Source organism: Atta colombica, unplaced genomic scaffold (assembly GCF_001594045.1).
Source record: "Atta colombica isolate Treedump-2 unplaced genomic scaffold, Acol1.0 scaffold61, whole genome shotgun sequence".
Classification (NCBI taxonomy): domain Eukaryota; kingdom Metazoa; phylum Arthropoda; class Insecta; order Hymenoptera; family Formicidae; genus Atta; species Atta colombica.
In genome coordinates, this window is record NW_017259552.1 from 85,482 (window position 1) to 97,786 (window position 12,305).

The 12,305-nt window shown below is 35.9% G+C and overlaps 1 protein-coding gene across 2 annotated transcripts in view; it reads left to right on the forward strand.

The window, feature by feature from the left end:
- Window positions 1-9,047: 9,047 nt before the first annotated feature.
- Window positions 9,048-12,305, forward strand: part of LOC108692138 (protein spaetzle-like) — a 31,253-nt gene continuing 27,995 nt past the window's right edge. Inside the window, exons 1-2 of one of the 2 annotated variants that reach the window (XM_018200288.1) lie at window positions 9,048-9,586; window positions 9,670-9,723. In XM_018200288.1, coding sequence (XP_018055777.1) covers window positions 9,539-9,586; window positions 9,670-9,723 — 102 coding nt within the window. In that variant the 5' untranslated portion in view covers window positions 9,048-9,538. The remainder of the gene's footprint in view (window positions 9,587-9,669; window positions 9,724-12,305) is intronic. The other variant, XM_018200289.1, reaches the window with a different exon arrangement.

A 12,305-nucleotide genomic window follows, 5' to 3' on the forward strand; every position in this document is an offset into this window, starting at 1 on the left:
AATGTTGTTAAAGTTAGCGACCGTTATGATTAAAGAACGGAATCTAATAGTCACTCATCAAAATTGGTGCATCTCGTTCGTTCACATTACAATAGTCAATCCAGTACAATAAACAATCAAACTCATTAAATAAATATTGTAGATATGTAATTATAATCCGAAAGTTATTTTTTCGTCAAATAAGTAAAATAATGTAACATAATGTGATATTCACTCTACGATCGCACTGACGCAAATAGCTTGTATTATCATTGTTGCGAATACATAAGCAGAATCTAAAGTCAAGCACGTAATCATAAACAATTTTCTTGAAAGTTATTGAAAATTGACGTGTAGGCATGTTCCAAAAATTCGATGTCTGTTTGGAGATTTAAACTCTTTTTTGATCTGTAATATTTTTCTGATGTTAATCTTTTGTAATAATTCATTTCTTTATCCAGTATCTGTACGTCTTCCCAATCAAATTCATGATCGAAAGGCAGTCTATGGTCTGCAATAACTAAATGAGTAGAGATTTTTCTCATAATATGATTCCGTGTTCGAAAATACGAGTTTTTTTTAATTATCGATTGATTTGCTCTACATAAGAGGCATCGAAGTCTTTACAAGAAATTTTATAGACTACATTTTCTGGGAACTGAAGTGAGTCCTTCTGAACCTTAATCAGGCTACGAAGTTTATTGACGCTATAAAACGCAATTTTAGATACATTGTTATTCATTATTTTTTAAAATTTATCCGAAATGTTATCTACAAATGGAACTATAAACCATAAGCGCTTGATAAGATGTGATTTCTTTTTTTCTTTATTAATGTGATTTTGATTTTTTATTAGAAATTTTAATCTATGAGAAATCGTTTTAAAGATAAAGTCTAACGAATAATCATTTATTAGGATCTTAATAATCATTTCTAAGTTTTTTGATGAAATACAGGATCGGATAAAAAAAATCCTGTTACATCTTCTACCATCCCTTACTACGTTTCTCTTTTGTGTGAGTGGATATTTTAATAAATAATTCAGGTATCTATTCGTTGAGATCGGAGTAGGTATACTAGGCCGATTCTAAGCCATGGGGCTAGAGGGGGGCGCGGGGCGTGGGGGTAGTGGTAGGCGCGGGAGGTATTTGTAGGCGCGAGGAAGGGAGGGGAAGGCGCAAGAAAGTCCCGGCGCTATTGGTGTTTATGTAAACATCAGTACCAATGATACATGCTGCCATGTTATGACGTCATGTATTATTGGGACTTTGCCGCGGGCCGCCACCCCCCATCGCTGCCACTCCGCCGCCCCCGTTGACGCCGTCGCCATCACCGCATCCATCACCCTGCATCCACCTCAAAATGTGTCGCGATATTATAACGCGGACAAGATATTTTGTCTAGGAGATTGATGATACACTATCGATGTTCTGGTTGCTAAATAAAGCGCTGTCATGAGTAGATAATGGGTAGATAATAAAATCATATTGCGTTCTCATAGTTCTTTCTTTCAAGATTAGAAATGTCGATAACAATGTTTATCTAGGAAGAACCGCGACATCGGTTAGAAGCGCCGATAATACGATATTTTTTCTAAGAAGAGATCAGTCATCGTCATGCTACGACCCAATAGGGAGGATAGACAAAAGAACAAAGAAGAAATGAAATGAAATATATAATGGGTCATCAGCGCGCGGTACCTCAGTTAGCGCTTTGTAAGATTACCGAATCGATCGCAATAAGTATAATGCGAAAAGCATGGTTGATCATCGTGCGGACGTTGAGGACATGGACATTGAGGACATGGACATTGAGGACATGGACATTGAGGACATGGACAATGTAGAGTTCAAGAATATCGGAAATATTGAGGACATGGACGATGCAGAATTTGAAAATATCGGAATCATTGAGGACAGAGTCGACATAGCTGAGTATATTAAAAATGTAGATGAGGAATAATTCGCGAATATTAGAGACAAAGTGTTTGAAGTGCTTGATGAAATGGAAATAAACTTGAAGAGATAATAGACTAAGAGTCGTCCGATGAAGAAATGATATTCGATGATACTGGATGTGATATGCTAGTGATATGAAATCACAGAGTGAGTATGAAATAGATAGCATAAAAAAATTCGTGTCTCCAGAAATCGGTATGTTGAACACTTGTACTAAGCACTGTGAGATCCACAGTTATTATACAATGGATGGTATTTTAACCGTATGCACATCATGCATGGCTGACATTGACGATGGAGGAATGTATTTCGTCAGGAAGCATGAGACCGGTTCTTTCGGCTAACGGCAGGTCGTGCACGAATTGCAGAGGACTTTTACATAGTAGTACATTATATTTCCGTGCAGCGCATGTCCACTTTGCACATGTTGAAAAAAAAACCTATTACGAACGATATTATGAATAAAAATGAACGTGAAAAGTGTGCCTGAAGACTGTGATCCGCGAAGGAGAGACAAAAATGTGAGAATATCACCGGTTACTACGATCGAAAAATAGGTACACGTATTAGGAGACGAAATAGTGCACATTGATGAAGAGAGATTTTGGTACAAAGCTTTTAGTTAATAAAGGAAAGTGTTATCATTCAATGAAAAATGAAAAGAAGATTCAATATAGCTGCAGGCGTTTTAAGATTCCCGCGAATAAGTGCGTCGAAGTGATGATAATGGACAAGTTAGTCATGCCATATTACGACCACGAGAATCCTGCTCGAAAAGTGTTTTGTAATCTATGCGATAAGTATTATATGCGTAATTAATTATGCCTAGTGAAGAGTACACCCTTAGTAGACGAACATAATACCAAGGTGATAAAACACTCATTCTAGATGTAAAGCGTAACATATGTGAACGAGTCACGTGCAAATATTCCATCTAAGAGTGATTTAAAAACTGTGGAAAACCATGAGCGAGTGGAACGTGAACTCCTGAAGCAATGCGGCCAGGTCGCTGCTCTGGTGGAGTGTTTTGCGTGGCTGATGCGATGAGTAACTCAAGAACATTGTTGTGCCAAGCGTCCGCGCTTCGCTATTGGACAAACAATCCGTGGTGGCGAGGATCGCGGGTGCAAAGTCGCAATTAGATTGTGCATCTTGGTGGCGAGTACGCGAGTGGCAACGAACAATCTCTTGTCTGGCGAGAAATCGACGCCGCGTTCGAGAATTATGTTTTGACTGGTGTGATAATTAACACGGATTATATCGAGTTGCGCCGGTTTTTGGAAGACGCTGACAATGTAGTGCTCGAGCAAGTGCGAGACGCTGTAGAAAAACACAGTAGTAAAAGTGAACACCACGTTCAAGGCGAGTTTGAAACGAATGATAAACGTGTTAATAAGATCATAATTATAAAGAACAACGAGATATATATGCATCGATACGCGCGAATGTTACGATCGGCACATCATCGAGCCCACGTTGATGTCGCTCGAAGAGTTACAAGAATGCGACAGTGGATGGGCGTTATTGCGAATCCTCAACTTGACTGTTAATGAGCAAACTAAATCCCATGCGCGCGAGATGCTATATCGAAATGCCGACATAACGGTGATCAGTGTTATCATTCAAAGTGTGTTTATGACGGATAGGCAAAACTATGAAAAACATTCAAAATCACATAAAATTTTATTAACAAAGTGGAACGGACGGTACGATGGGGAGGCAATAATCGCAAAGTCGAATTTCTACAGTTGTAGCGTCTTTGCGGAAAATTTGATCGCTGTGGAACTGCGCAAACTCGAGGAGACAAGTCGATTTACATAGATATGTGTATATTCGACATATCGAAAGTCTGCTTGTATTTCACCATGAGTATATGTCACCGATGTATCGCAACAAATGCAAAATTATATACACCGACATGAACAATCTCATTTATCATATAGAATGCAACGATACTACGAGACTGAAACGCGATATTGCTAGAATCGACACAATTATCTGGTGGACAAGGCCTCTCTAATAAAAAAATATCCGGTCCGGATGAAGGAGAATAACGGTGCATTAATGACCGAATTTGTTGGACTCATAGCGAAGATATACGCGGTGATGAATAGCAAGAAGGACATTAAAAAGGCGAAAAGTAAAAAGTAAAAAATAATATCGTAGCATGATAATGTGCGTTATTTGAACGAAGAGATTGAAATGACTCATCGTCAATCGTATATACGATCTAAATTACACGAAATATATACAATATCCGAATCGAAAATCGCTCTGAGTCCATATGACTATAAACGATACATTGTACCACACTCGACGTATCATGGAGTCATTGGCAGATACCTTTGTAATATATATGTATTATATGTAATATATACGTTATATGTATTATATATGTTACATGTATTATATATGTATTATTATGTATTATATGTAATATATGTTGCTTATGTATTACTATTGTAATTTATACTTTATGTATCACACTTTTTACATTTATTATGTATTACTATTATTGTACTTTTACATAATACATATTATATGTTTTTACATTTATACGTATTACTATTATGTATTTTGTATTACTACTTATGTATAATATATATATATATACATATACATGTGTTTTGCTTCGTACATAAGTTGTTACCAATAATTATGTATTTTGTATATTCGAAAACGAAGATGAATGGGGAGTAATAAAAATATATATTTATATAATTATATTGACATACAATATACTTTTTTATAGAAAAAAATACACGAATCAAAATTATATCAAATGACATTGTTTTTATGTATCCAGGAATTGTGCGATTCATCGAATCCTAGCCACATGATGTACACTTTATCTCCTTTTTTGCTCAGTACTTTCTCTATGAGATACACGTCCGGATAAGTAGTGTGATTCGTGCTCGTAGAACGTTCCATGAATTTTCCTCGAGTAGATAGGTTACGAGATTGGCACGCTGCACTTTATCGATCGTAAACACCTTGGTAGTCCAATTTGATGTGTAACCTTTCTCAAAAACCGTCTTGTATTTGCTCACGCAAACCGAATCGCCCACTTTGAATTTTTCCGATTACCAGCGATTTTTATCGCGCTGTACACCGTGTTCATGAGTTCTTTCGCGTAGGTTACATCGACGGGTCGCATGACGATAATGCGATGCTTGCGCGCGTTGTAATGTGATACGAGACGCGGCAGCTCATCGATCTACTTGTAATTGCCATTGATTGTAAATATCTTCCACATGAGTTCCGTTTTTGAGTGTGTGATTAAACCGCTCGACCACTGACTTTTTTAACGTCGAATACGTGGAATAGTGATTAACATTGTGTTTTTTCAAGATTTTTTGTGTTGTAAAACTTCTTCTCCATATCCATTTGTAAATTTTTTGAACATCTTTCACTCGCTCGAATTATCTCAACGATAGCGTCAGCCATCTCGCTTTCATCCTTGCTTTTGAACAGTACGGCCCGCATACTTGCTCAATACATCGATGACAGTGAATATGTAGTGATGGCTTCTGTTGAAGCTCGAGTACGGGCGTATCTCGACGATATCAGCCTGTTACAGATCGTGTCTCTGAACTGACGCACCTTCGAGGAAAATTTCTTCTCGCCGATGTAATTCCTCAACAGTCGGCATCTCTCTAACTTTTTTCTTTTTTATGATTCATCGCGTAATACACAGGGTGTAAGAAAAAAAATGTATTTTTTTCTCGCTGACGTCACTCGATTGACCCGTCAATACGCGATTTAATTTATAATAAGACCAATTTCGCGAAGTTCCTCAATGATTGACAGCATTTTGTTATCGTGAGCGTTGTTGCCCACTTGGTGCGAAGCGTCGAGCAATTGACAATCCATCAGCTCGTTAAAATCATCCTAGGGCACGTAATCGATCGCGTTATCATTCAGTGTCATTGCATGAGGTAATCTCTTTTCAGATTTCTTCTGTTTCTTCGATATGATCGACATCAACAGCGTGGTTACGTATTTTTACTTGTATTGCTCTATTGCTCAGTATGTTCTCTATTGCTCAATAATTGGCCCTGCGAATGATACTTGTGTTTGTGCGCGTTCGTCGTACGAGCATGCTCTTGTTTATATCGTCTTCCATGTAGAGAAGATCATCGGGAATTCTCTTGAAAATTAAAGACCTCATAAAGATCATCGGCGTATCATACGCCGTCAATAATTATGTCCGCGTCATCCACGTCGAAATGCCAAACATCAGTCCTTGTGTAAGTAAATGCTATACACATAATCTATATCGCTCTTTATCTCTTCCCTCAGAACAGCCTCGATATTCTTTTGACTCAATGGGCTAAGCCGGCTTGCAATGCCTTCCGACTTTCCGATGTTTGCAACCGATTTTGAATTGCTAGCGAGTCGTCTATCGTTTCGAAAACGTTCTCCAGCGATTCTATCGATTGTCGGTATCATCGTCGTACGCGGGGTAGAAATTATCGATTGTACACGATCATACGATTATCGGATTTACGCTATCGCTCGAACGTCTCACTCGCTTCCTCCTCCTCTTCGTCCTCCTTCGTTTCGCGTTTGGGAGCAGACGCTGTGTCACTGTCGCGCGATTGTCTCTTTATCATGTCAGAGCCAGAGCTGCCAACGATCAGTCGCAGCGATTTGATAATAGGCTTAAAACGCTTGTTATGGCATGTCTTCGATTCTACCAGTCTTCAGAGTACGATGTTTCTTGCGGATCGACTCGCTTTTCTCAATCTCCCTCGCGATTTTTTCACGCTCACGCACATTCCAGTGAGAAATGACAATGAAATTGATGTCGAATCTGTCGATTTGATGATTTCGACGTCGAATCGACATCGATTTGATGTCAATTCCATTCTCATTTCTCATTGGGATCAGCCATGTTCGTCTCTGGCGAAATATCAACAATTTGTTAAATCTTTGTGATATCGCGAACTTGTTAAATTCTTTTCTCCCATTTTTAAGCGCACTGTCTATAACTAGAAATCCATTTTTTCGCCAACAATTGCGACACAACAAACAAAATTCGTCGTACAACATGTCGGTATTCACGTCATCGTTGTAAATGTGTTTCAAGTTGATACCACACTGTTTAAACAGGATCAGCAGGTTCGCGTTATCGTGTATCAGATGTTTAGTTATCCTCGCGTACGTCTGATAGAGATAGAAGCAATGACGGTCCGTCAAGAAATATTCTCTCACCGCATCCTGCTTGTCGCATGCCATCAAAGATAGAAATAGAATTTGGGCACGTCTCGCTCGGTGGAACGACGTCTAAATGAAAATAATTGCCTCGCGTTCATATTCGATGAGATTCGAAATGAACTCAACGATGTAGAGATTAACAGAAATATTGACATAGCATGTCAAAAAATTATGTAAGTGTCATCCGACAGAAGCGTGTTATGCGGAAAGCCGGCTAGGAAGCGCAGACTACTGCGGCCGAATATTTTAATTTCTGTTATTTGGACACGGTCTGAAGGTTCGCGGAGATACAAATTGAAATCTGCATCCATCCTGTAAATATTCCAGGTTATGTTATTGAGCCTAACTCACTGCCCTCGATCACCCTGTGCACGAACATGCCGGATACGCGTGCGGATTCGAGGGGAGAGGACCCCGATTCTGTACCTCTCTCCTCTCACGCTCTCGAACTATCTAGCGACAGTCATGTATATCGAGCGTTGTATGTCTATTGTAATTGGTAGTTGTGTGGAGTTTTATTCCATTTCTTGCTAATTAAACGTTAATTTGTTAAAGCTCAGATCCAGATTATTTACGATTCATTGCTTCTCATACTCAAATTCCCATATCAGCGAAAAATTAAGTTAAAAATTAAGACATAAAACAGCATTGTATTATTTTTGAAATATATTTCAGATCACTTATACATATACTAGCAATTGCAAAAGTTTTATAAATTATCTTTAATTTTATGTGCCAAAATTGAATTAAAAATAATTTATGAAGCTTTTGCTAGTCTATCCCCCACTTATGGGGATAGACTGGCAACACATATCATAGTGTGAGCCCATATTTGTGTTCTCTGATCGAATTTTTGAAATTTATTAATTATAATATCAATGTTGTCCGAAGTAAAAACAATACTTTTTGACATAAAATCAAAATTAATTTATAAAGCTTTTGTAATTGTTAGTATGCATTGCATATAAGCAATTCAAAATATATTTCAAAAATAATATAATTGCTGTTTTATATCTTAATTTTTTACACGATCATTCGCTAAAATTTATGCGGATGCAAACTTCCATGAGCGGTAGTGTAGAAAAATGCAAAAAAATATTCTAATGCTAAGAGAAAACGCAATTTTTATTCTTCTTCTTTTGAACAATAATTATATCATTATAAAGAATATTTTCTTGATAATATAATTTTAAAGTACTCTTATTATTTGAAACAAGTAATATTTAAGTAACATTTTTTTGTATGTACATGTGCAGGCTTCAGAATTGAGTTTTTTCTGACAGGTCTTGAGCATTTCCTAATTTTCGCAATGGAGATATTATTTTTAAAGCACTGAATATCTGTCATCGATAACTTGACGTGTGGGGAGCAAGCGTCGCAAGCCTCTAAGCTCGACGCGCGGCGCGTCTGTTAGGCCATCCCCGCTCTTCGCGACTCGTGTGTCGTGCGCTCGGTAGGCCGTATCTTCGGCAATAGGTTGGACGAATGCACGTATTCGATTATTTTAATATCTCGTAATTATTGTGAGCATTGCACAATGATAAAGGACTTTTCGACTTAATTTGGTTGCGTCCGTTCTACCTGCTCGGGTGGGGCCATATATTGATGCCACTCTGTATATGTAATCTATATGTAAATAATTTTATCTTAATCTATGTAAACATCTTATAATCAATGTATAAAACCATAAAAATATTTATAATACATTTTGATAAATATTTTGTAAATATTTTGCAAATACTTTATAAATTGTGTTCTGTTTGGGAAACAATATTAAATAATAATGAATATTAATTCTTTATTTTTCATTAGTAACTATTTGTTTGATCTCAGTAGCAGTGGATTTGTGGATATAGGTCTATATAAATTTTTTTTATATTTTTATGCGGAGATCTCGTTTTCAAAATTTGTCCCCGTATTTTAGTTATAATATTTTAAAGTTCACGTAGCTTGTACATAAACTCTAAAATATCTTAACATTTCTCATTATACAATTGTCAAAACATTAAAAATTTGATAAAGTTTAAGATATTTTTTTGGAAATCTTTAAAATTTAAAATAGAAAAAATTTAAATAGTATGAGTTTTTTCCACTAAGGCGATTTTTAGTAAAAAATTTTGGCAAGTATTATTTTCGGATAATTTTATACAGCACAAAACTGCAACATTTGTTACTGCAATATTGCTGAAATGTTGCTATTTGCTGTAATATTGCTGGAATGATTTGTGATCTATGAAATAGCAAACAAAAATGGTTTTGAATTTTCAGGATGGCAAGTAAGAAAGAATGGCGGTAATCACGCAGAAGTAACACGTTGCGATTACATAAAACAAACTTTCTGCGAAGATGTTCCGGATTATCCTCAAGAATTTGTAAATCAGATGCTCGCCAAGAATTCCAGCTTATTGCATTACGCGTACGAGGATGTTGTTAGTAAACTTATAATTACAATATAATATTTCTTCTCGCAGCTAACAAAAAATTGATCTAAAATTTTCTATTTTATGAATAGATTGCTCTGTCACCGCGATTAGATAACGAAGAGGAACCACTTTGCCTGTCTATGGTAAAATCATTTTTAAACTATGATCTTTTCTAAAGGTGAACCTACACGATCAGTAATATTGATCAGTAATAATGAATTAGTAATATTCACATTAAAACAGTATGCATTAATATTTTTATTAGGTGTACAACTTTGCTTCCGCCGTTTTTTTCCGAAATTCGAGGCTTTATTGTAAAAAACTGGTTATACATTTATGATTCAAAGTATTGTCGCTGGCCACTACTTTCTCCCATCTTTCGGGTAGCGTACGAATCCCGCGTCGAAAAAACTGGTCATCTTTTGAGGCTATCCACGAATCGATCCAATTCTTTACTTCTTCATAAGATCGGAAGTGCTGGTCAGCCAGGCCGTGTGCCATTGATCGAAACAAATGATAGTCAGAGGGAGCAACGTCTGGAGAATACGGCGGGTGGGGTAGGACTTCCCATTTCAACGTTTCCAAGTATGTCCAACATGGGGTCAAGCATTGTTATGCTGCAAAATCACTTTATCATGTCTCTCGTTGTATTGCGGCCATTTGTCTTTCAATGCTCGGCTCAAACGCATCAATTGCGTTCGATACCGATCGCCTGTGATTGTTTCAGGCGGTTTTAACAGTTCATAATACACTACGCCGAGCTGATCCCACCAAATACAGAGCATGACCTTGGACGTCAAAATCATCGTTCTTGAAGCGTTGAAACCATTCACGACTCTCTTTCACTAATAGCGGCCTCACCATAAGTATTTGAGAGCATTCGATGAGCCTCAGCCGCAGATTTCTTCATATTGAAGCAAAAAATTAAAACCTCCCGCAAATGATGAGAATTTGACTCGTAAACTGACATTTTCAATCGAGAATAATTTTATGATGCAGACACAAATCGACTAATATTTCTATGAGGTTATGTTGACAGATGCCCAAGTTTATTGTATGACGTCTATGATCTATTTATTTCGACCACCACTTACCGCTAAAGCCATCTATAGGAAAACGGCGGAAGCAAAGTTGTACACTTAATAGTATTTTTACGATCTTGCATGATCAGTATTATTGACAATATATTTTACTTTAGTTTTATGTATAATACATTTTTTATTACAAATAGACATGCGCGCGCTATTTATTTCATTAGTTGCTTTTCCTTTACACATAAGTGAAACTGAATCTGAAGTGAGTATTTCATTTCATAGATTTTAGATTAATGATGTAATTATTTCCCATACAGCATAGAAAGATTGTCAAATGATTGCAAATATATCTTATTGCAATGTTGTAATATTGCAAATAGATTGCGCAACGTATTTGCAACATTATTCCAATGTATCATAGCATCATAAAAATATCCGCTTTCAGCAAGATTGCGCTGTAATGTCATAGCAATGTTGCAGCGCAATGTAATTGCAACTATTATTAAAAATAATTTTTTGATTATTACTGAATGTAATTTGAAATATAATTTGTGATATAAATAAAAAATGCAGAAACAGAATTAATCAATATATATCTTATATTATAATTATTATATTTTATACTTAAAACTGCAAATTTTATATGCAGATATATTTTTAAATTTTGTATACGTATATTTTACACTTTATACATTACTACAAAATAGGTATACCTATTTTGTACATATTCTTAACTAGTGAAATAATAATGGAATAATAATGAAATAAAAATGGAAATAATAATGAACATATTCTATAATATTTCGTTTTCTTTACCATATTCAAAGAATGTTTTAAATCCATATATTCCAAAAAATTATAAGAATTGATTATAAAGTTTGAAAAATTTTGTCGCGCGGCAGCAATAAATATTTCAACAAATACTATAATTCCTCACTATAATAGCTCCCGCACACTGAACGTGGATACACTTGCTACGCAGCAAAATGCGACCAATAAGCTTATAGCTCCTAACATTGATTACGCGTTTGTCGTGTGGCATTTTGTCGTGTGGCAAGCATTTCTGCGTTCAATGTACAGAAACCATAAATTAATGGAAATAATTAACAATCATATAACATGTAATTGACGAACGTGCTCACATGTGACAGCACTTTATTATTCAAAAGCCAAAATGTTTTTTATTTTAATGTTTAATGTTTCTGTATTAACGCTGAAAAATTCTCAAATCTTGCGCTGTAATATGTATTATATATTATAATTTTTAACAATGTTGCAGCGATATTGCAGCGCAATCTGTAATATTGCAATGTTTCTGCATGTTATTTCAAGTTTCTTGCTATATGAGTTGCTTACTTTGGTAAAAAGTTATCATGTGACAACATAGATACGTAATCTTATTTAAAAAATTTTTTAAAACTCATTAAAGCACATGGTCTCGATCTTGTGCAGGTTATAGGCAAAAATTCGGTTAAATATAAATATTACTTATTAGAATGCAAAAGGAACACGCGTATAACTGATGTGAAAATTGATGTAAATGGAAAGCAAATATTATGTAACATATGTATATACATACATCTACGCATACATATATGTGTGTGTGTGTGTGTGTGTGTGTGTGTGTGTGTGTGTGTGTGTGTGTGTGTGTGTGTGTGTATACAAAGTTTGTATGTGTGTGTGTGTGTGTA